The sequence below is a fragment of the Cibotium barometz genome, chromosome 61, assembly GCF_041138505.1.
Source record: "Cibotium barometz isolate CiBa-2024 chromosome 61, ASM4113850v1, whole genome shotgun sequence".
Lineage (NCBI taxonomy): Eukaryota > Viridiplantae > Streptophyta > Polypodiopsida > Cyatheales > Cibotiaceae > Cibotium > Cibotium barometz.
In genome coordinates, this window is record NC_141106.1 from 763,583 (window position 1) to 791,466 (window position 27,884).

Here is a 27,884-nt window from a genome sequence, read left to right on the forward strand (position 1 = left end):
GACATCTTATTACATAGCGGGCCCTCCTCGCAGAGCCGTTCGGAAGACGAGGCCACAGATAGCTCGAAAGGAAAGATGAAGAAGAAGCAGCAGGAGGAGGTGGGTGGGGCAGATGACGATGGCGATGACGCTGCAGCAGATGAAGGGCCTGCGAGGTCCTGGAAACAGGTGGTGGACGAGAAGCTGCACAGGCTCCACTCTCTGCAGTTCGGAGCCGACCTCGCCCTCGATAAAGGGGATGCAGAGACTGCCCTTGCCCTCGGCCTCTGCCTGCTAGGGTTTCTGGAGAGTGAATGCCGTACCCCCGATGACCGCACCTTCATCTCCCCCATCATCCAACACACCAAGCAGCGTATCGATGTCGCCCGGGAGAAATCCGCCCTCTCCATCGACCGGTAAGTTTCTTTCGTTATTATCAGATCCATCAGTGTGATCCTCGCTTATGATGCCACAAGTTGAGATTTATCATTGCATTTAAGCTTAACACGTATGGTTTCTGACGATTAGTCGCACTTAGAGTGTCACAAATTCGTGTTTTCATCACTGCAATTAGCTCCCCTATCATATCCCCATCTCATTAGGGGCATGGTGGTGTCAAAACCCTCTTTTATGGTGTTGCTAATTATCAGATAAGTGTTATTATAGTGACAAATGCCTACTATACAGTGTTGAAGAATTAACTGCAGCCATCATCAGATTAATCATGGTAACTCGCACATAGGGTGCCAAAATTTGGGTGTTCATCACTACAATTAGCTAACCCTCATATTCTCGGCTCATACATTTGATCAATGATGGTGTCAAAACCCTCCTTAATGGTGATGGTTAACCATTAGATTAGCCTACCTCCATTGATGAATGGCCAAAACGTTTGCACCCTGGTCCCTAACTGACAGATTATATACTTAAACAGCATAACGTAAAAATTTGACAACATCATTACCCTAGGGTGCCAAAATTTATCACTGCAATTAAGATTATCCATCATATTTTCAGCTAAGACATTAGGTCAATGATGGTGTCAACCTTTATGGTGTCTGCAGTTAGGGCTAATCATCATGAGAACTCACTCTAAGGGTGCCAGAAATTAAGTCATTTATCTCCTCTGTTAGCAGTCATCTCCTGTCTGTACACTATGTCAGGGCCTCTGTTGTGGGTGTGCCCGCCCGTATTTGGTGTCTTCCCATTTTTCCTCAATTTTCGTATTTTTTCCCATTTATTTGGAGCTGTGTTTGGGCTGTCGGCTGCCCCCAGGTGTTTGGCCGACTGAGTTTGTGCTGCCCGTGTGATCTGGTGCTGCTCGACTGTACCATACTGCTGGCCGACTATTGAACTGCTGTCCGATTGGGTATTTCTACAAGTCGTGGGCACTAGGGTAGCAGTCGGCTCTGACTTTGGGCTGGCCGACCAGCAGCCAGGGGCCATATAAAATGGCCCCTTGCCCTCACACTCATTCATTGTGTATTCCGGGATTTTATTGGTGTATATAGCAAAGTTACACTAGCTTCTCTCTCTGTCTTTCATCTGTGTATTGCTCTCTATAGCAGTTGTCTTCATTTTCGTTGTGCATTTTGACATGTTATCAGAGCCCAAGGTGGCTTGAAGCTTGGAGACAGTGGGACGTCGAGGGTTTGCTGATTGAGGTGCTGATTGGAGACTTTGGGCTGTACGGGACTTGGAGATCGGGTAGAAGGCGGCCATCACCGTTGGACAGCCACCTTGCATTCTATTTGCAGCCTCTTCTTCTTCTTCTTTTTTCCCACCGACCCTTACTTCACAAGACCTTGTGAACCTTGTTAGAAGTCATCTCCTGTCTAGATTTATACACCAGGGCCTTTGTTGTGGGTGTGCCCGCCCTTATCAGGTGTTTTATCATTTTTCCTCACTCCCCGCATTTTTCCCCTATTTTTTTCCCATTTTTCTGTGGCTTGGGAGGCAGCCCATGTGCTGGCCGACTGCTTAACTGGTCCACGACTGCATCTGGGAGGTGGCCGACTGCTGATGATCTGGCCGACTGGAGATGCGTGCTGGTCGTGGAGTTCTCATGGCCAGTTGGCTGCCTACAGCAGGCCGACTGCTGCTGTGGGGGCATATAAATAGCCCCCAGCCCCCATACCACACTTGTATCATACCGGGATTTTCTTGTGTATATCAGAGCAGAGTTACACGCCTACATCTCTCTCTCTCTTGTGCTGTTTTTCTGCCTGCGTTTTTTGCTCGTGTTCCTAGATCTGGTCATCATCTCCGTTGCGTATTCTGACATGGTATCAGAGCCCTAGGCTCTAGATAGTTCTTGGGATTTGTGTGAGCAAGAGGGGGACTGTTTTGTGGCTGATTGGTGGACTGTTTTGGGCTGATCGGGAAGAGGAGAAGCAAGAGGAAGGCGGGCTGATTTGTTGGACAGCCACTTGCTGATTTTCAGATTTTTTTTTTCCCACCCACCCACCCTTTCAGGTTACTCCCCGCAATGGCAGATCTGTATGAGATGGCCGAGAGAGGCATGTGAAGATCCCGACGCTCCCCACGTTCCCAGTGGACCGTCAGTTGGACGGGAGCAACTACGGCATATGGAAGGTTATGATGGAATCTGTTCTGGAGTCTTATGACATCGCTGATTTTGTCGTTGTTGGGGTTCCACGGCCGGAAGTTGAGGAAGGGGATTTACCGTCGATCCGAAGGACCGGGAGGCTCAGACACACATGTGGGATCGTGTCAACGCCAGGGTCCGTTCGTTTATCTTTCTCAATTGCACACCACATGTAATCAACCATGTAAAGCATATGATGCTGGCCAGAGGGATATGGTAGCATTTGGCCTCACTTTACAACAGGGTATCGCCCATGAAGAACCCTGCAAAGTCGTCGACGATGCGGGAGCATATTAACAAGCTGCAGGCTCTTCAGCAGGAGGTTCTTCAGGCTGGGAAGGAGATATCGTCAGAGGACATGGCCATAACGTTGCTGTCGCACTTGCCCTCTTCGTACTCAGCATTTTACTCGTCATTGATTACCAGTGGGCAGGCTCAGCACCATCACGTGGGAGGATCTTGTGCCTATGGTCCTGGACCAGGAGGAACGATTCACGAACCCTCCTCAGGGTGGAGGTTCGGAGGCCTTAACTGGCCAACGGTCGAAAGGCCGTAACACGGGCAAAGGGAAGGCTTCGTCGGAGAAGTCTTCTGAGAAGAAGTCTGTTACTGACCGCGAGAAACTAAAGGCAGAGAGGACATGTAATGATTGTGGCAAGAAAGGCCACTACTGGAGGCAGTGTCCCAAGCGGAAGACCGAGAAGGATGAAGATTCCTTAGCAGCAATCATGAAGACTCCGGCTTTTGTGCATCTGGAGGTGATGGACACCGATGTTTCATTTTCTTCAGGCAGGGAGGAGATTGGAGGACTCTCCGCAACGGATACTCGGGAGTGGATTCTCGATAGTGGTGCTTCCAGGCACATGACTCCTTCTCGTTCCGGTTTACAGGATCTTTGCAGGATTTCTGGTCGCATACTTACTGGAGACACATCCACTATCCCAGTTCACAGTGAGGGTAGGATGGAGATAGTTCCCGATGGCAGAGGGGGGAAGCATTCCTCCCAGGTGTTGTATGTTTCGGCACTTGGTTTTTATTTGTTGTCAGTGCATCAGGTTTGCTCGGGTGGAGTTTGATGAGCATTTTGCTGCTCTCCGGGACAAAGCAACAGGCCAAGTGGTTTGGGAAGGCGGAGTGGAGAATGGAGTTTACAGGCTTTCAACACTCTCTCTCCCAGGTCCTCAGGTTTGTGATGATGAGTGGCAGTCTGGTAATGGCCACTTAAGTGTGGATACGCTGCAGGTGCGGGCTCTCCGAGACCAGGTGGTGGATAGCTTGCCAGTAGATGGCAGCAGTTGGTAGGAACTTTCCAGTACTGATGTTGGTAGTTCTTGTGTTCGTCAGTCAGAGGAAGCTGAACAGGTCACTTATGCTCTGATGTCTCGTAGTTTTCGGGACATAGAACCTCCAGTAGATGAGGATGTTCTTTCCACGGGGACCTTTCGGAAAGCCAGGCAGGTGTCAGGTGCTTACTTGCAGAAGGAGGTGGTTTCTCCAGGCTTTGTGGTTCCGGATTCAGAGGGGGTGGTTGACAGGTTTCATCAGGTTTCCAGGACTGGTTTGTACACTGTAACAGGTGTTGATCCTTGTGAGCAGTATGATGTCTCTGACTCAGAAGCTGTATGGTTCATTGATCTGGTTGATGGACACCAGTTTGGACAGGAGCTTCCTGATGAGGCAGTTCAGCTCATGGTTGCGGATGACTCTTTGGGAGGCAGGATTGCGTTTCCTGTGGTTTCTGCGGCACGCGAAGGATCATGGACTCTTGTACACAGGAGGGGGATTGTTGGATGGAGTCCGACTCCACGGTTGGAGTGACTCGGTTTGGGGAGGAGATTTGGACACGAGGAGATCTACTTCAAGCCCAGGAGCAGGTTTTTGGAGTGGTAAGAGACAGTCATCTTTTGCCTTGTCGAGCACAGAGGCAGAGTACCGGGCTGTTTGTGATGCTGCTTTTGAGGTGGTGAGGATGCAGAGGTTGCATTGCAGGTTTGGGCTTCCATTGGAGGAACCCATGGTCATCCAGAGGCACTTTGTTCGTGAACAGATCGTTCCCGGTGACATCTTGCTAGAGTTCTGTTCGACGGAGGACAGCACGGTGGACCTCTTCATGAAGTCACTCTCTCAGGATTTGCTCAGGCGACACCCCAGCTCCCTGTGGTTGGTATCACAGCCAGGAGCTGAGAGGGGGTGTTAGAAGTCATCTCTTGTCTAGATTTATACACCAGGGCCTTTGTTGTGGGTGTGCCCGCCCTTATCAGGTGTTTTATCATTTTTCCTCACTCCCTGCATTTTTCCCCTATTTTTTCCCATTTTTCTGTGGCTTGGGAGGCAGTCCATGTGCTGGCCGACTGCTGAACTGGTCCACGACTGCATCTGGGAGGTGGCCGACTGCTGATGATCTGGCCGACTGGAGATGTGTGCTGGTCGTGGAGTTCTCATGGCCAGTCGGCTGCCTACAACAGGTCGACTGCTGCTGTGGGGGCATATAAATAGGCCCCCAGCCCCCATACACACTTGTATCATACCGGGATTTTCTTGTGTATATCAGAGCAGAGTTACACGCCTACATCTCTCTCTCTCTCTCGTGCTGTTTTTCTGCCTGCGTTTTTTGCTCTTGTGTTCCCAGATTTGGTCATCATCTCCGCTGCGTATTCTGACAAACCCTTGAGATGGTAGATTTGCTTGAGATGGCTGAGGGATTTGGTAGCACTTGGCTTCTCTCTACAACAGGGTATCACCCATGAAGAGGCTTGGAAGTTCAGATGCGGGTGGTGATGAATCCTGCAAAGTCGTCGATGATGCGGGAGCATATCAACAAGTTGCAGGCTCTTCAACAGGAAGTTCTCCAGGCCGGGAAAGAGATATCGTCAGAGGATATGGCCATAACGTTGTTGTCACACTTGCTCTCTTAGTACTCAGCCTTTTACTCCTCTTTGATTACCAGTGGGCAGGCTCAGCACCATCACATGGGAGGAGCTTGTGCCCATGGTCTTGGACCAAGAAGAGTGATTCACGAACCCTCCACAGGGCGGAGGTTCTGAGGCCTTGACTGGCCAACGGTCAAAAGGCCGTAACTGTTGGAAGGTTGGCGATTTCGAGCTTGTGATCTATGGCTAGAGCGTGCCTTGGATTATCCCATAAGTGGAAGCATGGGAAGTTGAAGCGCCATATATAGGGTGTGGTGGCACCTTGTTATAGTCATCTCCTTCGGCCGGTGTTTTAGGAGGTAGCTCACCGGGAGATGGGAGCCCGGTGAAGGGATGCTGCAGTGCCCGTTGGGGGTGTTCGTGGAGCTCAATGGTGATGCGTCTGCCACGTGCGTTAGTCTTCTGCTGCGCATTCTAACATGGTATCAGAGCCCGGGCGTGTGGTCCTGGGCGGCTCAGGCGTGTGTGGTCCTGGGTGACCTCCTCGTGCCTCGGTGGCTTGCGGAGCTCGAATCAAGGGAGGGTGTTGGAAGGTTGGCGATTTCGAGCTTGTGATCTATGGCTAGAGCGTGCCTTGGATTATCCCATAAGTGGAAGCATGGGAAGTTGAAGCGTCATATATAGGGTGTGGTGGCACCTTGTCATAGTCATCTCCTCCGGCCGGTGTTTTGGGAGGCAGCTCACCGGGAGATGGGAGCCCGGTGGAGGGATGCTACAGTGCCCATTGGGGGTGTTCGTGGAGCTCGATGGTGATGCGTCTCCTACGTGCGTTAGTCTTCCATTGCGCATTTTGACAGTAACAACAACAACAAGGGCAAAGGAAAGTCTTCATCAGAGAAGTCTTATGAGAAGAAGCCCGATTCAAACTGAGAGAAACTGAAGGCCGAGAGGACCTGTAATGATTGTGGCGAGAAAGGCCGCTATTGGAGGAAGTGTCCCAAGCGGCCTGGGAAGAGTGCTGATTCTTCAGCTTTAGCTCAGACTCCAGCCTTTGTGCACTTGGAGATGTTGGACACCGATGCTTCATCTTCTTCGAGCGAGGAGGCAGTTGTGTCATGTGCACAGAGTGTATCTACCGTGTGCTACACGCACACAAGACTAGCTTCGAGGCTTGGGGAAGCTTGGAGCTAGGCAGGTTGATTGGCGAGCTAGGGATAGGCTAGGGATAGACTGACGGGCGGGCACCCAAATATGGACGGGCGGGCGCCCAAGTGTGGACGCCCGGTGACCGGCCAAGAGTCTATAAATGGGTGGCCAAGGTTAGTCAATAGTTCATAGAGTCTTGCGTGTCTTTGTGAGAGCTCTATGGTCAGGAGCCTGGATGTAGTGCAAACGTGCACATGCTTTATGCAGCCGAGGCCGGCAGCAGTCTCGAGGCCCACGAGGGTAGCTCCATGGCGGTATGGGACGTCACGGGGTAGAGATTGGTCGGTACGTCATGCTAGTTAGCTCAGCTCGTGGCTCGGTGGGGAGAGCCAAGACTTGTGGGTTTTGCCCACGGCTGTCAAGGTTCGGTGGTGAGTTAGGCCTGCACCCCCTTCACGTTATTTGGCTTTGTTTTGCAGGTTTCGAGTCTTGTATCAAGAGCATCCTACGAGGATATCCGTGGGGATTTGACAATTTGGCTTCACTGCCAAGGATACTCGGGAATGGATTCTTGATAGTGGTGCTTCTAGGGCCTAGGCACATGACTCCTTCCCGTGACTTCTTTCAGGATCTGAAACGGCAGTTAGGTCGCATTTTCATTGGCGACAATTCCACCATACCAATTCACAGTGAGGGCCGGATGGAGATCATTCCCGATGGCAGAGGGGGGAAGCATTCTTCTCGTGTTCTTTACGTCCCCGCACTTGGTTTTCATCTGTTGTTAAGGCATGAGGTGTGTAAGATTGGCTTCCGGGTGGAGTTTGAGGAGCATTCTGTTGCTCTACGGGACCGTGAGACTGGCCAGGTTGTTTGGGAAGGCGGCGTGGAGAATGGTATATACAAACTCTCCGCACTCTCCTCTTTGACAGGTTCTCAGATTGGTGATTTGTGGCACTTTCGGTTTGGCCACTTGAATGTGGATGCGCTATGGCGAGCTTTTTGGGACCAGATGGTGGTTGGCTGTCAGAATATGCAGCGAAAATGATAACCAAACTTGGGTAGACAAGAGCAAGTAGACTGCAGAAAATAAACAGCACAAGAAACACAGAGAGATAGGTGTGTAAACTCTTCTCTATACACAAGATCTCGAGAAAACTGAATGAGGAAGTGGTGGAGGCAGAGGGGCTATATATACATCCCAGGAAGGGCAGTCGGCCAGCAGATGTAGTGCCCACGACTGATGAAAAAGTCCCACGACTGCATAAATGCAGTCGGCCAGCAGCCCAGTAGCCCACGACTGATGAACATCCAGTTGGCCAGCACTGGAGTGCACCTGGCATCCTCTGGCAGCCCTCCCACCACTAGGAAAAATGGGAAAAAATAGGGAAAAAATACGGGGAGTGTGGAAAAATGATAAAACACCTCATGAGGGCGGGCACACCCACAACAAAGGCCCTGGTGTATAAAAATAGACAGGAGATGACTTCTAACACCCCCTCTCAGCTCCTGGCTGTGAAACCAACCCAAGGGAGCTGGAGTGCCGCCTGAGCATAGCCTGAGGTAGAGACTTCGTGAAGAGGTCCGCCGCATTGTCCTCCGTCGAACAATAAAGTAGCAAGATGTCACCAGCCAAGATCTTTTCACGTACAAAGTGATACTGTATCTCTATATGCTTGGTCCGGGCATGGAAAACCGGGTTCCGAGCAATAGCTATACAACTCTGGTTATCGCACTGGATGACTGTGGGCTCCTTCTGTGGAAACCCAATCTCGCCTAGCAGCCTCCGCAGCCATACAACCTCACAAGCAGCACCACAAGCAGCCCGATACTTTGCCTCTGTCGAAGAAAGGGCAATAGTTGGCTGCCTCTTGCTGCTCCAAGAAACTGCTCTTGAGCCGAGGGTAAAACTGTATCCTGAAGTAGATCTCCTCGTGTCTAGATCTCCTCCCCAATCTGAGTCACTCCAACCTTGGAGCTTGACTCCATTCCCTCCTGTGTAAAAGAGTCCCAGATCCTTCGTACTCTGCAGATACCGCAAGATCCGCAATCGTGCGTCCCAATGAGTCTTCAATGGCGTCTGCATAAAAGAGCTCAACAGCCCCACGGAGAAGCTCAAGTCCAATCTGGTGTTCAGCAACCAGATCAATGAACCAACCAACTTCCGGTACTGCGAGGCATCAACTGGCTCACAAGGATCTGTAGCGGTTAACTTTGTGTTCGGGTCCATCGGCGAAGTAATAGGCTTGCAGTTCTCCATCCCAAAGGCCTCAAGCAACTCATGAACATACTGCTGCTGAGAGACAAAAAACCCCCTCTGGGTCTGCCAGATCTCCAATCCCAAGAAGAAGTGGAGTAAGCCTAAGTCGGTCATCTCAAACTCCTTTGACAAGGCAGCCTTCGTCAGTCCAATGTGTGCTCCACATGACCGCCGGTGAGAATGAGATCATCCACATAAAGGATGATGAGTGTGACCATGCCGCGTTCCCGAAAGAGATACAGGTTCGGATCTGCAACCGATCTCTGAAATCCAGTCCGAATAAAGAAGGAATCAATCTTCTGATTCCAAGTCCTGGGAGCCTGCTTAAGACCATACAAGGCCTTACGTAACGTGTAAACCATCCCTTCCGATCCTGGAACAATGAAGCCGGGAGGCTGCTCAACGTACACCTCGTCCTGCAGGTCACCATTAAGGAACGCAGATTTTACATCCATCTGATACACGGGCCACCTCTGAGAAGAAGCAAGGGCAAGAACGGTCCGAATCGTGGTCATCCGCGCTGTCGGTGCAAAGGTATCCTCGTAGTCGATGCCTGGCCGCTGAGCATAACCTTTAGCCACAAGCCTGGCTTTGTGTTTGTCCACCGACCCATCAGACGTATTTGGTCTTAAAGACCCATTTGACACCAATGACTGACCGCTTCGACGGCCTCGGTACCAACTCCCAAGTGTTGTTCTTTTCGATGGCATCAAGTTCCACCTGCATGGCTTTCCTCCAAGTATCCTGTGAAAGGGCTTCTTTTATGGAAGTGGGCTTTTTGTCCCGCATGATACGAGACATCAAGGCATAGTTCACCTGAAGAAGCTCCGCCGTGTTGCTTTTATCTCGGACTCGATGTGATCTTCGAGGGCCGTCCTTTGTGGTCCACTCGGAGGGTAGCTCCGTGACACCTGACTCCTGAAGGGTGTCTAACAACCACTTAGGTACTCGAAGAGATCGTGGAGCCTCCTGTGGTCGCGGGGGCTCAACTCCAGCTGCGGGCTCAACCTCCTGTGATGACTGAGGTGGATCAACTGGAGTGATAGACTGGGAATCATCATCAGACTCCTCTGGATCTCCAAGAAGTGGCGGCTCCTCGACAGTGGATGCTGGAACATGCTCGTCAAAGACCACATCCCGGCTGACAACAATCTCGTTCCTCTCTGGATCATACAACCTGTATCCCTTGGAAAGAGAGTTATACCCCACAAATACCAGCTTGCGGGACTTGGAGTCAAGCTTCCCCCTCTGCTTCTTCGGAATATGTATATACATGTCACTCCCAAAGACACGGAAGTGCGAGACATCGGGTTTCCTGCCAAAATATGCCTCAAATGGAGTCATATGGGGTACAGAAGTCGTAGGAGAGCGGTTAATGGTATGGACAGCCGTTGCCACAGCCTCACCCCAAAGTGGACGAGGAAGATCACGATGCTCCAGCATGGTCCTCGCCATCTCCACCACAGTCCTGTTCTTACGTTCAACAACTCCATTCTCCGAAGGCGATCCGGTATTGGCCAATTCCCTTTTGATGCCATGATCTGCACAAAACCTGAAAAATACAGTCGAGGAGAATTCACCTCCTTTGTCAGCCCTGAGAGTCTTGACCTGAAATCCAGACTCTTTCTCCACCATCACGTGCCAATCCTTGAACCGAGCAAAAGCCTGGTCCTTCTGGGAAAGAAAGTAGACCCACGTGAATCTGGTACAATCATCAAGCAGCAGCATGAAGTAGAGAGATCCTCCCAAGGATGGTAGCTACTGTGGTCCACACAAGTCAGTGTGAATCAACTCCAATGGTTTCGAAGCCCGCCTATAAGCCTGCTTCGGAAAGGATTCGTTGTGCTGCTTACCATGTATGCAAGAACTGCAGCGTCCTTGCCTATTACCAACATCTTGCAAGCCAACCACCATCTGGTCCCGGAAGGCGTGCCGCAAAGCATCCACATTTAAGTGGCCAAAACGAAAGTGCCACAAATCTCCGACTTGAGAGCCTGTCAATGAGGGGAGTGCAGAGAGCTTGTAGATGCCATTCTCCACACCGCCTTCCCAAACAACTTTGCCTGTCTCACGGTCCCTTAGAGCAACTGAATGTTCATAAAATTCCACCCGGAAGCCAGTCTTGCACACCTCATGCACTGACAAAAGATGAAAACCCAGAGCAGGGACATAAAGAACACGGGAAGCATGCTTGCCCCCCTTTCCGTCGGGAATAGTCTCCATCCGGCCCTCACTATGTATCGGAATAGTGGAGTTATCACCAATAAAGATACGACCTGACTGCTGTTTCAGATCCAGAAAGAAGTCACGGGATGGAGTCATGTGCCTGGAAGCACCACTGTCGAGAATCCATTCCCGGGTATCCTTCGCGGTGAAGCCAACTGCCTCCTCGCTCGAAGATGATGAAGCATCAGAGTCCACCATCTCTAAGTGCACAAATGCCGGAGTCTTCGCAGCTGAGGCTGAGGAATCAACACTCTTCCCTAACCGCTTTGGGCACTTCCTCCAGTAGTGGCCTTTCTTGCCACAATCATTACAAGATCTTTCGGCCTTCAGCTTCTCTCGTTCTGGATCAGGCTTCTTCTCAGAAGACTTCTCCGGTGAAGCCTTCCCTTTGCCCTTGTTGGTATTCCGGCCTTTCGACCGTTGGCCAGTTAAGGCCTCCGAACCTCCGCCGTGAGGAGGGTTCGTAAAACGTTCCTCCTGGTCCAAGACCATTGGCACAAGCTCCTCCCAAGTAATGGTGCTGAGCCTGCCACTCGTGATCAACGAGGAATAGAAAGCAGAATATTGACCAGGCAAGTGGGAAAGCAAAGTGATGGCCATATCTTCCGATGATATCTCTTTCCCAGCTTGTAGGACTTCCTGCTGAAGGGCCTGGAGCTTGTTAATGTGTTCCCACATCGTCGAAGACTTTGCAGGGTTCATAACCCGCATTTGCACTTCCAAGGAGATCCGTTTCATGGGTGACATCTTGTTATACAAAGAAGCCAAGTGCTCCCATATGCCTCTCGCCAGCGTCATGTGCTTCACATGATTGATCACTTGTGGTGTGCAATTGAGGAAAATAAACGACCGGACCCTGGCGTTGACACGATCCCATATGTGTGCTTGTGCCTCTCGGTCCTTCCTCGTCGATAATAACTCCCCTTCCTCAGCTTCCGGCCGTGGCACCCCGATGATAATAAAATCAGCAAGGTCATATGACTCTAGAACCGACTCCATCATGACCTTCCAGATGCCGTAATTGGACCCGTCCAACTGACGATCCGCTGGGAACGTGGGGAGAGTCGGAATCTTCACGTGCTTCTCAGCCATCTCTAGTAAATCTGCCATCGCGGAGAGTAACCTGAAAAGGGTGGGTGGGTGGGGAAAAAAAATCTAAAAACCTGCAAGTGGCTGTCCAGCACCTTTGCCCGCCTTCCTCTTGCACCTTCTCTTCCCGTTCAGCCCAAAACAGTCCACCAATCAGCAGCCTAACGCTCCCCCTCTTGCTCAGAAAAACGCCCAAGATCTGTCTAGAGCCTAGGGCTCTGATACCATGTCAGAATATGCAGCGGAAATGATAACCAAACTTGGGTAGACAAGAGCAAGTAGACTGCAGAAAATAAACAGCACAAGAAACACAGAGAGATAGGTGTGTAAACTCTTCTCTATACACAAGATCCCGAGAAAACTGAATGAGGAAGTGGTGGTGGCAGAGAGGCTATATATACATCCCAGGAAGGGCAGTCGGCCAGCAGATGTAGTGCCCACGACTGATGAAAAAGTCCCACGACTGCATAAATGCAGTCGGCCAGCAGACAGATGCCCACGACTGATGAAATCCAGTCGGCCAGCAGCCCAGTAGCCCATGACTGATGAACATCCAGTCGGCCAACACTGGAGTGCACCTGGCATCCTCTGGCAGCCCTCCCACCACTAGGAAAAATGGGAAAAAATAGGGAAAAAATATGGGGAGTGTGGAAAAATGATAAAACACCTCATAAGGGTGGGCACACCCACAACAAAGGCCCTGGTGTATAAAAATAGACAGGAGATGACTTCTAACAGGCTTGCCAGATGTTGGCAGTAGGCAAGGACATTGTAGTTCTTGCATTCATGGAAAGCAGCACAGGGAATCTTTTTTGAAGCAGGCTTCTAGGCAGGCTTCGAAACCTTTGGAGTTGGTACACACTTGTGTGGACCTATGCAGATAGCATCCTTGGGAGGTTCTTTGTACTTCATGCTGCTTGTTGATGATTGTTCCAGATTCACATGGGTTTATTTTCTTTCTTAGAAGGACCAAGCTTTTGCTTGATTCAAGGAGTGGCATGTGATGGTGGAGAAAGAGTCTGGCCTGCAGGTGAAGACTCTCTCGCCAGTTGTTGCAACAAGTCTCTCCTTAATTAAACACATACCAAATGCTTCCTCCAGCATTCTGGCGTAAAACGGTCCTTTAAAAGAAAACAGAGGTTCTATGCAAGTAGAATTTCCGGTTCGAGATTGGTTCCACAAAACTCTTTTTCTCTTAATCCAGATTTTCTTAATGAGAGTCATTGATCTCTCATTAGGGTAATCTATCCATCATTTGGCTGAATTTTCAACTAGATTCTTGGTGATTTCAGTTAAGGGAAAACAATGCTAATTCAATGGTAGTCTATTCTTTGTGTCAAGAATTGGAATTTGTAATATGCGGAAGCTTCGGAGAAGGATCGGTACTTCAAAACTCAGAAAACAGCACTCTTTTCACGACGGAATTAACGCACAAACTGAAAGACGATGTGCAGAAAATAGAGAGAGAAGGGGGAGATGGAGAAGGACACAGTATTGGGTCCCAATTACCCTCTGTAGGGCCCCCACCACGGATGGTGTATTTGCTTTATTAGAATGATGTAAATCTGAAACAAATACAAAGTACTTGACCTTTTCTTGGCTGGAAAACCTGCCCTTGACCTTCAGTCCTTCACCCCTTTGCTTTAGCAATGTTCTTGGCTGTCCTGGCCCTTGGTTGCTTGGAGCACTTGGTGAATTATGAGATGACTACAATGAATTATGGGCTGGGCTTTTATACTTCTCATATCATCCAGTCGGCTGGCTTCAGGGAGCTCCACGACTGAATTTTATTATTAAAGTGTTTTCACACTATGTTAAATACTATGCCACCCTGCTGTCCAGCCTGCGCATGCTTCTGGGGCAGCATCCTGGCTGCTGGGCATGCTGTGCAGAGGTGTGGGACAGCTCCCTACACCTGGCCGACTAGGTGGGTAGGGTACTAGACCTGGTCGGCTACCTGTCCAGCAGTAGTACAGCTGGCCGACAGCCCCTCCAGCCCATGCCTTGGCTGGTGGGCAAATCTTGGGCCCTCCTGGCCCCTTGGGGGTGGTTCTACACCTCCCCCATGCCCAGACTAAGAATGCAAAATGCAAATCCTTGCACTGGGGTAGCCCTATGGGCTGGCCCCATCTCTACATGCAAACCTACATGCCTACAGAGGCCTGGCATCCAGTTGCAAACCAGATACACAGCACATCTGACATCATTCCAGAGGGAGACTCACAGCGCGGACTGGCACTGCTTCATGTGCAGGACAATGCACACCTGACCTTGGACTCATGTGTAGGACGATGCACACCTGACCTCGGACGACTGAGATGGATCCCTGGCTGACTCGTCCCGGACTGGGCTCACATGGGACCAGTTCACCATCCCAGGTCCTGCACCTTCTGTACTGAAATGTCTACGTGGCATCCAAGTGCGGGATGCACGTGACATCCCCTTCTGCTTAACTTGACGGAAGCTGCATAGCCTCCAAATAATCCGTCAATAAAGCCGGATAGTCTTCGAAAAATTCTTTGTCGAGCCATACCGCTTCATGAGTTCCTCGGTCCTGAAACTTCGTGAGAAACTGTCGTAGTCTTCGGCTTGAGCCATGCTTGAAACGGTGCAGAAGGATCTGTTCTGGAACCATTACTTCTGCTTCATCAATGATGTCTGGTTCCGCTTCGTCTTTGACCTTTGAAGGGGGTGGACCTGCATATGGCTTTAACCAACTGACATGAAATACATCGTGCATAGTCCAACTCGGAGGTAGCTTTAACTGCATAGACACCTCATTAATCTTTTTCCGGATGGGAAATGGTCCGAAGCTCCTGAAAGACAACTTTGGGCATCGCTTGCCCACCTGCTTCAATCTTTGCTTCATAATCCGAAGATACACCCAATCCCCTTCCGAAAACTTCATGTCCCTTCGGTCTCTATTGGCCTGTCGAGTGTAGGCCTCTTGCGCTTTAGCCAATCTGTCTTTAACGGACTCTAGGATCTCCTGGTAAGACTCCATCACTCTGTTCGCCTCCGGTACGGAAGACGAAGTCCTGGTTAACAACGACTGGAAAGGCCTTCCAAACGCTGCCTCATATGGAGTCCTGCCAATAGCTGAAGAAAAAGAGTCATTCAAAACAGCTTGAACTAAAGGCAAAAACGATTCCCACTTACCTTGCTGATCGTGGACATAACACTTCAGCACATCAAAGGCCAACTGGTTGTATATCTCTGTCTGGCCATCTGTCTGTGGGTGGAATGCACTGGAAAAATTCAACTTAGTACCAAAATTATCAAACAATGCCCTCCAAAAATGACTGGTAAACTTGGCATCTCGGTCTGACACTATGGTCCTAGGAATCCCACCAATCGGGTACCAATGCCGAATGAATAGCTGGGCAACATCCTCGGCGGTCACATTGGCCCTGCAAGGAATAAGCATCACAAATTTGCTGAACCTGTCAACAATAGTCAAACACTGTGTATTACGCTTACTCGGACTGGGAGGCAGATTTGTGACAAAGTCCATTGAAATGTCTTGGAAAGGACCCTCAGGAATTGGCAAAGGCTGTAACAACCCTATCTTCTTTCCACGAGGAGCTTTCACCTTTTGACAAATGTCACAGCGTTGTACATATGTAAACACATCACGTCTCATCTTTGGCCAATAGTATTGCCGTTCTAATTTCTCCAAAGTCGAATTCATGCCCCTATGACCACCTGTAATGGCGTCATGGGCATCATGGAGAAGAGCTGCCCGGAATGATTTCACGACACACAGTCGGCCTTTGTAGTAAAGCCAACCATCGCGTATCAGAAAATGGCATGGTCCTGTGGCATCCAATGCTTGTTCCTACTGAGTACCGAATTTCTCGGAATTCGCGTACGTGTGCTTCATGTTTTCTAGTCCAGTACCAACAAGGTCAAGTCTAGTGGTCTGAATCGCAGATACTTGTCCCTTCCTGCTCAAAGCATCGGCCACTGGATTGGCCTTTCCTGGAAGGTACTCAATCATGCCACCAAACTGCTGGAATATCTGACTCCAGCGGTGTTGTCGATCACTCCACTGTGCACTTGGCATCGTCTGAATCCAGCGCAATGCCTGATGGTCAGTGCGAACCTCGAAGTCACGGCCATACAGGAAATGCTTCCAATGTTTCAAGGCCTGAATAACTGCTAGGAGTTCACGATCATAGACTGAGTAGTTCTTTTCGGCGGGTAGTAACTTACGAGACATGTAAGCTACCGGATGACCATTCTGTTGCAATACACCTCCAATTGCGATGTTACTCGCATCGGTGATCACCTGAAATGGTTCGTCCCACGAGGCAAGTGCTAAACAAGGCGCTTCTGACAAAGCCACCTTGAGGTTCTGGAATGCCTCCAACGCTCGTGGAGTCATTCGAATCTTTTGCCTCCTTGTTTTCACTCCCTTTAGCAGATCGGTGAGGTCTGCCGAGAGATCAGAAAACTTGTCAATGTGGGTGGAATATGCCTGGCATATACCCACAAATGATCGAATGTCATAAGCAGTTTGAGGTACTTCCCAGTTAACAATCTCGGCCACTTTAGCCGGATCAAGTCGAATGCCTTCGGCACTGATTATATATCCCAAGTAATGTACCTGGAACAGATAAAATTCTGACTTCTTTTCATTGACGTAGAGCTCGTTGCTTTCCAGCAACTTAAGGACTTTCTCCACATCAATGTCATGCTGCTCAACTGTAGCTGAAAATATGAGTATGTCGTCCAAAAATATGAACACACACACTCCAATCAACTCCCGGAAAATACGCATCATCATGCGGTTAAATGTAGCTGGGGCGTTCGTCAATCCAAATGGCATAACCACAAATTCATAGTGGGCCCGTTCTGTACGGAAAGCTGTCTTGGGGATGTCCCCCTCAACAATCCGAACCTGGTGGTACCCACTCTTTAAATCCAATTTAGAGAACACCTTAGCTCCATTCAGCCTCTCGAGAATATAGTCAATTCGAGGCATCGGGAATCTGCTCTTGATAGTCAGCTTGTTGAGTGCACGATAATCGACACACAACCGAGAAGACCCATCTTTCTTCTTGACAAATAAGATCGGTGCTGCAAATGGCGACACGCTGGGGCGGATGAAGCCAGCTTGCAACAATTCTTGGAGTTGGCGGTCCAACTCCGATTCCATTGCCTTAGAAAGGCGATACGGAAACTTGCTCGGGGGTTCCGAGCCTGGGAGGAGGTCAATCTTGTGATCCTCCGGTCTGGACGGGGGAAGCTGGGGAGGGAGACTGTCCCGAAGAAAAATCTTCTGGAACTTTTCATGGAGAACCGAGTACTTCTCGGAAGCACTGGCCACCGTCTGGGCTGTCTGGATGTAAATCATCGCACACTGTGCGCCTTTCCTGACTGCTCTCTTAGCCTGCAAGTGGCTTATGAGCGGAAAGTTTGGAATACCTGGCTCACACTTAATGGTCACGGGGGTATTTGACACATTCCGATCGATCTGGAACGTGTGCTTGTCCCACTTGACATCAGGAAGGAACTTGTGAAACCACTGGATATCCAAAATTATGTCTGCTCCTACAAGAGGGGCAACCATAAAGTCATGCACAAACTCTATGCCCTGAATCACTAATTTAGCACCTAGAGCTTCATACTTGACGCTCGTTGTCATACCTGTGCTAAAACCCTCAACTTGTTTGTCCACCGGAGTTAGCTCGAAACGGGCACGCCTAGCGGCCTCTTCCGTGATCACATCCTCCGTGCTGCCGCTGTCAAACAAGACAACGACTCTCTGGCCACCTATGTAGCCAAAGGACTTGAGCAATTCGTTGCGCTCATACTCCTGGTCATGGGCGCCCTTCTGCTTATCTTCGAGCTCCCGGCTAATAATTGCTCCAACTGAAGCACCGGGGGTTGAAGAACTAGGGGTAGCCACTGGGGTCTGTGTGGGAGCTGTGCTCACCACGGAAGCTGTGGAGGCGGCGGCAGCCTTTGGAGGCTTCTTCGGACAATCCCGAGAAGTATGTCCTTTTGTGTGACAAAAGTAACATCTACCCTCCTTCCTGTACTGAGCAAGCTCCTCAGCACTCAACTTGCCACCTGTCTTGCCTGCCTCCGCTTTCTGGTCTGGAGTAAGATTAGACGCATTGTTCGAGTTCTTGGAGCCAGAGGCTCCCGGGCTCTGTCCTGGGGAAGACCCCGTCTGGTTCTGGCTTTTGTCCCCCGAGGCGTTAGCCTTGGGAGAAGCCGGCTGGGAAGTCTTGGGCTTGCCACCATTGTGTTTCATTTCTGCACTCTGCGCAAGCGAGAGTGCGTCCTCAAAGGTGGCTGGCCTAAACATACGCACCTCCCATTGGATTTGCGTGTCCAGGCCATACAAAAACTGCCCTTTCTTGTCCGAATCATATAAGCCTAATTGTAGACACAAGGTCGAAATTCTATTGGCAAACTAAAGGACTGGTTGCGCGTTCTGACGCGCTCCCCTGAACTCGTCTTCGAGTCGCTCAAGGTAGTGGGGCGGTAGAAACCGCTGCTTAAGGTCACGGACGAACTCGTCCCACCCATAAGCTGCCATACCTGCTCTAGTGTGGGCATGAGCCCACTGAGTCCACCAAGGAATGGCCTCACCTTCCAAGTACCAACTGGCTAAGATCACTTTGTCAATATCTGATTTCCTAACTGCGGCAAAGTAAGCTTCAAATTGATGTAACCATGAATACAGTGTAGTGGGATTGAGTTTACCATTATACTTACTGAAATTCATTTTCTCGGGAAAATGATTCGAGGGCGCCGCCGGTGTCAATCTGGCGTCCAAAGCCCGGAGGTAACGCTCGTGTTCCACTCGTCGCATGGCGTCGTCTTCTCGTTGTCGAATCTCCAATGCACGCATCTGCATCTCAAGCAAGGAGCTTGGCTGCGGCTGTGACCCTGCGAGAGGGTCCCTGTGACGAGGATCTGGTATCTGGGATACGGAAGGAGAGGGAGGAGGAGATGGAAAACGCGACGCTGGCGAGCGAGAACGCTCCTCCTGTACACTCAAGCCGGGTGCCCTCGCTGGGCTGCCTGGTGCACTCTGGTCCCATGGTTCTGGTTCTCTCTCGTCGCCGAAGTTCGCCATAGCGGGAAAATGCAGTTCCTTTCCGGAACGCAATCTGACCATCCACTATCTGTGTGGGAGACTTCCAGAGGCTTCCGGAGGCTAAAAACCAACCGTCCTTCGAGGGACAGGAGTCACTCCGAAAGGGGTAGTCCACCGGCGTCTAAAAACCAACCACACGAGCGAAAAAATTTTCTGGTTTTCTTTGCTGAATCTTTGTCCTTGAAGTGAGCTCTGATACCACTGTAATATGCGGAAGCTTCGGAGAAGGATCGGTACTTCAAAACTCAGAAAACAGCACTCTTTTCGCGACGGAATTAACGCACAAACTGAAAGACGATGTGCAGAAAATAGAGAGAGAAGGGGGAGATGGAGAAGGACACAGTATTGGGTCCCAATTACCCTCTGTAGGGCCCCCACCACGGATGGTGTATTTGCTTTATTAGAATGATGTAAATCTGAAACAAATACAAAGTACTTGACCTTTTCTTGGCTGGAAAACCTGCCCTTGACCTTCAGTCCTTCACCCCTTTGCTTTAGCAATGTTCTTGGCTGTCCTGGCCCTTGGTTGCTTGGAGCACTTGGTGAATTATGAGATGACTACAATGAATTATGGGCTGGGCTTTTATACTTCTCATATCATCCAGTCGGCTGGCTTCAGGGAGCTCCACGACTGAATTTTATTATTAAAGTGTTTTCACACTATGTTAAATACTATGCTACCTTGCTGTCCAGCCTGCGCATGCTTCTGGGGCAGCATCCTGGCTGCTGGGCATGCTGCGCAGAGGTGTGGGACAGCTCCCTACACCTGGCCGACTAGGTGGGTAGGGTACTAGACCTGGTCGGCTACCTGTCCAGCAGTAGTACAGCTGGCCGACAGCCCCTCCAGCCCATGCCTTGGCTGGTGGGCAAATCTTGGGCCCTCCTGGCCCCTTGGGGGTGGTTCTACACCTCCCATATGCCCAGACTAAGAATGCAAAATGCAAATCCTTGCACTGGGGTAGCCCTATGGACTGGCCCCATCTCTACATGCAAACCTACATGCCTACAGAGGCCTGGCATCCAGTTGCAAACCAGATACACAGCACATCTGACATCATTCCAGAGGGAGACTCACAGCGCGGACTGGCACTGCTTCATGTGCAGGACAATGCACACCTGACCTTGGACTCATGTGCAGGAGGATGCACACCTGACCTCGGACGACTGAGATGGATCCCTGGCTGACTCGTCCCGGACTGGGCTCACATGGGACCAGTTCACCATCCCAGGTCCTGCACCTTCTGTACAGAAATGTCTACATGGCATCCAAGTGCGGGATGCACGTGACAGAATTGGCCACGAGGTTTTTGCTTGCTCCTTTTCAACTAGTTTATGGAGTGGAGCTCATTGGGATGCAGAATTGCGGATCTTGCGGTATCTGCAGAGTACGAAGGATCTTGGACTCTTTTACACAGGAGGGGGATTGATGGATGGAGTCAGACTCCAAGGATGGAGTGACTCAGATTGGGGAGGAGATCCAGACACGAGGAGTTCCATATCAGGCTACAGTTTTTCCCTCGGCTCAGGAGCGGTTTCACGGAGCAGTAAGAGGCAGCCAACTATTGCCTTGTCATCGATAGAGGCGGAGTATCGGGCTGCTTGTGGTGTTGCTTGCGAGGTTGTGTGGCTGCAAAGGTTGCTTGGCGAGATTAGGTTTCCACAAAAGGAGCCCACAGTTATCCAATGCGATAACCAGAGCTGTATAGCTATTGCTCGGAACCCGGTCTTCCATGCCCGGACCAAGCACATGAGATACAATATCACTTTGTTCGTGAGAAGATCTTGGCTGGTGACATCTTGCTTCTTTATTGTTTGACGGAGGACAATGCGGCGGACCTCTTCACGAAGTCTCTACCTCAGGCTATGCTCCGGCGGCACTCGAGCTCATTGGGGTTGGTTCCACATCCAGGAGCTGAGAGGGAGTGTTAGGAGTCATCTCTTGTCTGTATATTTACACCAGGGCCTCTGTTGTGGGTGTGCTCACCCGATTTAGGTGTTTTCTCATTTTTTCCCACTCTTCATATTTTTCTCTATTTTTTTCCTATTTTTCTGGGTGTGGGAGGCTGTATTGGACCTGTCGGCTGTACCTGATGCTGGCTGATTGGTCACTGGCTGCCCTAACATGATCTGTGTGCTGGCCGATTGCTACTACTGGCCGATTGGAGGATATCAGGTCGTGGGCTGATATGTTGGCTGTCGGCTGTCTTTTCAGCAGGTTGACTGGCTGTTGGGGGCCATATAAAATGGCCCCTTGCCCCCCCATACTACACATCTTGTATCCGGGATTTCTTGTGTATATAGCGGAGTTATACGCTTCTCTCTCTCTCTCTCTCTCTCTCTCTTCTCTACGTTTTTTTTCTGTGTACTTGCTCTAGTGTTTTCAGATCTTGTCTTCATCTCCGTTGCATATTCTGACAGGAGGTGTATGTTGAGCATCCTCCAGGCTTTGAGGTTCCAGGATCAAAGGGGATGGTTTACAGGTTGCGGAAGGCCTTGTATGGTCTTAAGCAGGCTCCCAGGGCTTGGAATCAGAAGATTGATTCCTTCTTTCTACGGACTGGATTTCAGAGATCGGTTGCAGATCCCAATCTATCTCTCTTTCGGAAACGTGGTATGGTCACGTTGATCATTCTTTATGTGGATGACCTCATTCTCCCTGGCGGTCATATGGAGCACATTGCAGTGACGAAGGCTGCCTTGTCAAAGGAGTTTGAGATGACCGATTTAGGCTTACTCCACTTCTTCTTGGGATTGGAGATTTGGTAGACCTAGAGGGGGTTCTTTGTCGCTCAGCAGCGGTATGTTCATGAGTTGCTTGAGGCCTTTGGGATGGAGAACTACAAGCCTATCACGTCACCGATGGACCCGAACACAAAGCTTATAGTGAATGATCCTTGTGAGTCAGTTGATGCCTCTCTATACTGGAAGCTGGTTGGTTATTGACTTGACAATTTGACTGAAAATATGAAGGTTGACCTACCTGCAGCAACAGATCACTTAATTTCTCAGGATTTGACAACATATCCACCTAACCTTTTGGCAGATGATATCATAGTTAAATCTCACTGAAGTTGACTCATCAGTATCATAAAGGATGGTTCTGACATCGTCATCACAAACCTTATGTGATAGCTTAAATATGAAGGTTAACCTGATTGCAGAGGATGTCAGAATGCACAGCGGAAATGAAGACAACTGCTGTAGAGAGCAATACACAGATGAAAGAGAAAAAGAAGCTGGTGTAACTCTGCTATATACACCAATAAAATCCCGGAATACACAATGAATGAGTGTGAGGGCAAATGGCCTCTGGCTGCTGGTCGGCCAGCCCAAAGTCAGCCGACTGCTGCCCTGGTGCCCACGACCTGTAGAAATACCCAGTCGGCCAGCAGTTCAGTAGTCGGCCAGCGGTATGGTACAGTCGGGCAGCACCAGATCACACGGGCAGCACAAACTCAGTCTGCCAGAAACCTGGGGGCAGCGACAACCCAAACAGAGCTCCAAATAAATGGGAAAAAATACAGAGAGTGAGGAAAAATGGGAAGACACCAAATACGGGCGGGCACACCCACAACAGAGGCCCTAACATAGTGTACAGACAGGAGATGACTGCTAACACCCCCTCTCAGCTCCTAGATGTGGAACCAACCCCAGTGAGTTGGAGTGCCGCCGGAGAATAGCCTGAGGTAGAGACTTCGTGAAGAGGTCCGCCGCATTGTCCTCCGTCGAACAATAAAGAAGCAAGATGTCACCAGCCAAGATCTTCTCACGAACAAAGTGATATTGTATCTCTATGTGCTTGGTCCGGGCATGGAAGACCAGGTTCCAAGCAATAGCGATACAGCTCTGGTTATCGCACTGGATGACCGTGGGCTCCTTTTGTGGAAACCCAATCTCACCTAGCAACCTCCGCAGCCCCACAACCTCGCAAGCAGCACATCAAGTAGCCCGGTACTCTGCCTCTGTAGACGACAAGGCAATAGTTGACTGCCTCGTGCTGCTCCATGAAATTGCTCCTAAGCCGAGGGTAAAACTGTAGCCTGATGTAGATCTCCTTGTGTCTGGATCTCCTCCCCAATCTGAGTCACTCCAACCTTGGAGTCAAACTTGTTCTTTTGTTTCACCTCCAGTGGTGTAGAAGAGTCCAAGATCCTTCGTACCCTACAGATACCGCAAGATCCGCAATCCTGCATCCCAGTGAGACTTCAACGGTGCAAGTCAATGGTGGTATCAAGTCCCTAATTTATGGTGCTAAATATCAAGTGAATGATCACTTGTCATTAGGGTAATCACTATATTTTCAGACGAAGCACACTGGGTTTATCATGGTATCTATTTTATGGTCATAAAGAATTAGGGTAATTATTTTTATGGAGGTTATCCAGGGGTTTTACCAAAACATGAGGTTGATTATGTTAACAAAATCCCCAATTTATGGTGTTAAAGATTAGGTTACCTATTTGCAACATGCTAACCTTCATTGGCATTTACGTTCACTCTAATGAAGCTTTCAAGGTTTCTCTCATTATAAGTGTTAGCCTTACCATGTTTATGATGGCTATGTTATGTCTGCATTCTCATGGGCATGATATGTGGTGCATCAACTTTGATGATTTCATTTGAAAGCCATCCAATGATATGTGGTGCATCAACTTTGATATTTCTCTACTGATTTCATTTGAAAGCCATCCAATGACCTCATTTTTATTTCAGTTGTACGTTTGAACAGGCCAACTGCAAAGAGAGTTGTGTCTTCAAGAAAAGTGCAGGTGTGGATCTGGGCAAGATAAAGCGATCCAAGTACTTCCTTTCATACATGGACTCTAACCCCAATGTACAGTCGGAAAGAAGAATCGTATGAGCCTATACACCTTCGTTTTTACTTTGAGCCTAAGCCTATACACCTTTGTTTTTACTTACATACCTGCTTAATTGGGAACTGTTGAGGAGAAAACTTTAATGTTATGCCTCTTAATCCAAGCTCATGATGCTGTGGCTGCAGGATGCTGCAGTTGACTGCAGCACATCAGTTCTGGAAACAGAAAATTTGACAGGGGAGAGTACAAGGCATCAAAGATCTCCGCTTGGTAATAAGGTGGTGAAGGACAAGTCCCTGAAAGTGGACAGTGGTCCAAAGGCATGCAAGAGTCTAACTCAAGCCAAATTGACCACTCTTTACGGTAATGGGAGCACAAAAACTCCCACTGCATCGAACAGACAGCATATTGGACTTGTTCAGAAACATACCACCTCACCTGTGTATGTGGATGACGAAGAGGAAAAAGGTTATGTGTCCACAGCAAAGAGGCAAAAGGCCTGTCATCCAGAAGAGTCCAGTTGTGTCCCTAAAAGAGTAGAAACACTAAATGTTGGAGATGAAAATGAGCAAGATGTTAGGGCTGCTGGTTTTGTTACAGCAAAACAAAAATGGGTAACCTTCTTGCATTTATCTTGCCATCAGAAGCATAGCAAGCTTTCTATATCACTGATTTGAGTGTCTTTATGCTCTTTGGTGATTTCTGCAGGCAATGGATAGTTTTCAGAAGCAAGGTAGCAGCTCTGCCCATACCCAACCTACATCTCCGGCCTTTACAGGTCCCTCAGCTTCTGCATATCATTCGGGTAGCAATGGTCATCGAAGCACTGTGCCAAAGACGCTAGGCATGAGCCGTCGAGGTGTTCGTGGAAATTTCATCCCTCCTGTTCGCTCCAGTGGAGGTGGTGCTGGGTATGCAGCGACCCCTCGCAACTCTGCAGGACCAGAGAATGGGCTTGACGAGTCTACCAGAAGATGGTAAAGAAGACTGGTCGAACAAGCATTTGTTCATTGTTCCTGAATATTTATTTATAGCACGATTGGATCATAACTCTTGTTGGATTTTGCACTTCAGCTTGGAGCTTCTTGCAGGACCAGATGGGGAAGTACCAGATAAGCTCAAGAATGTGGAGCCCAGGCTCATTGAACACATTAGCAATGAGATCATGGATCAAGACCCCAATGTGCGGTGGGATGATATCGGTGAGTTTGCAGTATTCTGCATGTTGGACTGATGTATGCTCCCTGGCTGCTTTCAAAATGTGTTTTCACATTCTCTTTATCTTGTACGTTTCTGCTTCAGCTGGACTAGAGCATGCGAAGAAGTGTGTCACAGAGATGGTTATCTGGCCATTATTGCGGCCGGATATTTTTCAAGGTTGCCGTTCTCCTGGTAAAGGTCTTCTTTTGTTTGGTCCGCCGGTAAGTCTCTGAGGTCAAGAAGGTTTTGTTTGTAAACTGCCTATCTGGGTGTATCCGAATGTTAACAAACTTTACATACTGGCCTTGGGAATGCCAGGGTACTGGTAAGACAATGATTGGTAAAGCCATCGCTGGGGAAGCAAAGGCCACATTTTTCTCAATCTCTGCAAGCTCTTTGACTAGCAAATGGGTTGGTTTACATGGATTTTGTTGAGGATTCATTGTGCTCTTTATAACCGTGTTAACTTCGTTGGTGCAAAGCTGTTTACGTGATGTGATGTAGGTGTTGCTGGGCTTTTGCTGTTTAGCTACAAACTTTTGTCAAGCAAGTTTCCTAATTTTTGTGAATCATGCAGATTGGGGAAGCTGAAAAGCTAGTGAGGGCTCTTTTTGGAGTTGCAAGCTGCCGTCAACCAGCTGTTATATTCATAGACGAGATAGATTCACTCTTGTCGCAGGTAGGAGTCATGGGACTGTTGCTCATATGCCTGCCAAGCTTGATTCACATTCCAGAATTCATCCTGATATGAGGTAATTATTCACGGCAGCGCAAGTCGGATGGAGAGCACGAGTCCAGTAGGAGGTTGAAGACTCAGTTCCTCATAGAGATGGAGGGATGTGGAAGCGGCAATGATCAGCTACTTCTTATTGGTAATTTAGAAATTGAATGTGATATGCACCATTGCTGGTTTAACTTGATTGTATATTATAAGCATCGAGTATTACTAGAAATGATTACCTGGGCAGGGGCTACAAACAGGCCTCAAGAGCTTGATGAAGCGGCTAGAAGACGATTGTCCAAGCGCCTTTACATACCTTTGCCTTCTGCAGGTGTGCTTTGTGACTTCTTTGACTTCTCCTTAGAGTAAAAATTGAGACGTGAACTTAATGAGGCCTTTGTTTCTGTCTCCAAAACATCAAAGAAAATTGTAGATGTTGTGTGCAGAAGCTAGGGCCTGGATTATCCGCAATCTGTTGAAAAAGGATGGCCTCTTCACGCTATCAGAGGATGACATCTACAAAATCTGTGCTGGCACCGAAGGTGTGGGTTTATGTATCTCAAAAGCACGTCCTTTTATGAAGGCTAACCATGTAAGACCTGTATCATAACCTTGTGTACCTGCAACCTTCAGGTTACTCAGGGTCTGATATGAGTAATCTTGTAAAAGAAGCTTCCATGGGTCCACTTCGGGAAGTCTTGATGCAAGGGATTGACATCAGTAAGCTGAAAAAGGAAGAGATGAGGTCTGTTATGCTGCAGGTAAGTCAGTTAGGGGTAGAGATAAAGCAGCTCTTGCTATCAGCCACAGGCAAATGAGTCTGGATATGTAAGAGTGCGGTGTTATTTTAAGACTTGTGGCAAAGCTGTTTTTTTTCTCCTCGAGGATTCTTCTGTAGTAGCAACTTGAGTGTCCACCCGATGGTGGCTTGGTCTCCTGCCCGAAGACGGTACAATTATGGTCACAAATAGCCCAGATGCCGCTGGGAGCCAATGGGCATTTGAATTCTGTCTCTTCTCTTGCTTACGTCTGGCCTTGTGCAGGATTTCCAAAGTGCACTGCAGCATGTCAAACCATCTGTCTCTCAGAGCGAGCTCGGCATCTATGAAGACTGGAACCGGCAGTTTGGAAGTCACTCTTTTTAGGACGGACACACAGGACATGGAACGTTGCACAAGGACAAGTCTTAGGCTCTTTACAGATTACAGCCACCTGTTGTTCAAATGAGATTCTAGCTACGGACTCAGCATGGGCAACCTGTTGAAGAACCGCCTGTCCCCTTTTGTAGATCATATCTGTTTTTCTGGACAATGTGGCTTGCTGGCCATTGCCATTGCTATTACATAATAGTTCTATATTGCTAAAAGATAGTGCGAATACTAATCTATCGTAAGTTGTTAAGTGGGTTAGGAGCTTTTACTTAATAACCCTTGATTAAGATGTAAACATAGTGCACGAACTAGAACACAAGTATACTTATAAATACGAGTTGGGCAATGGGAACCCATGCTTCGCACGTCTTTTTAGGCTTCCAAAATCAAATTCTACCCAAACCTCCTCATCCCCTTCCCGAACCTTCGAATTCTTACCACATGGCAGCTTTGTGAAACTCTTCCTTAAGATAATATAGAGACGGTGCATTGGTTATCTTAGTAAGAGTTCATACATCCGTGAAGGATGCTAGATGGGCAAATACGCATGTGGCAGCAGTGCCATTTGGTTGCCTTGGATACCACGCTGACTTCGTGAGCATACGGTGCATACTATTACTTGCTATTTGGCTAGGCTAAGATGGACTGTGACCATCTTTAGGGATGGGTTAGGTTTGAAGTGACTTTTAAAGTTTAGGGTCAT

General features: G+C 49.0%; 1 protein-coding gene across 5 annotated transcripts; it reads left to right on the top strand.

Annotated features, from left to right (window-relative positions):
• Nucleotides 1-27,396, top strand: LOC147604442 (P-loop containing nucleoside triphosphate hydrolases superfamily protein). Of its 5 annotated transcripts, none has more exons than XM_086794564.1 (13): nucleotides 1-395; nucleotides 24,006-24,147; nucleotides 24,295-24,723; nucleotides 24,818-25,086; nucleotides 25,184-25,311; nucleotides 25,412-25,530; nucleotides 25,628-25,720; nucleotides 25,887-25,988; nucleotides 26,079-26,181; nucleotides 26,278-26,361; nucleotides 26,477-26,572; nucleotides 26,664-26,791; nucleotides 27,074-27,396. In XM_086794564.1, exons 1-13 carry the CDS (start codon nucleotides 76-78, stop codon nucleotides 27,173-27,175), a joined length of 2,115 nt encoding a protein of 704 aa, XP_086650690.1. In that variant the 5' UTR covers nucleotides 1-75; the 3' UTR covers nucleotides 27,176-27,396. The 5 variants fall into 5 exon arrangements, 3 of the variants coding, with proteins under 3 accessions (XP_086650690.1, XP_086650691.1, XP_086650692.1); XR_015265292.1 differs by having other exon boundaries at nucleotides 10-395; nucleotides 26,291-26,361; XM_086794565.1 differs by having other exon boundaries at nucleotides 10-395; nucleotides 26,291-26,361; nucleotides 26,464-26,572.
• The last annotated feature ends 488 nt before the right edge of the window (nucleotides 27,397-27,884 follow it).

Bases quoted from the DNA above. Each gene is read 5' to 3' on its own strand.
- LOC147604442 (XM_086794564.1), top strand. From the start codon at position 76: ATGAAGAAGAAGCAGCAGGAGGAGGTGGGTGGGGCAGATGACGATGGC. The intron at 25,312-25,411 runs GTGAGTTTGCAG...TTTCTGCTTCAG, and splicing joins TGTGCGGTGGGATGATATCG to CTGGACTAGAGCATGCGAAG. The intron at 25,531-25,627 runs GTAAGTCTCTGA...TGGGAATGCCAG, and splicing joins TTCTTTTGTTTGGTCCGCCG to GGTACTGGTAAGACAATGAT.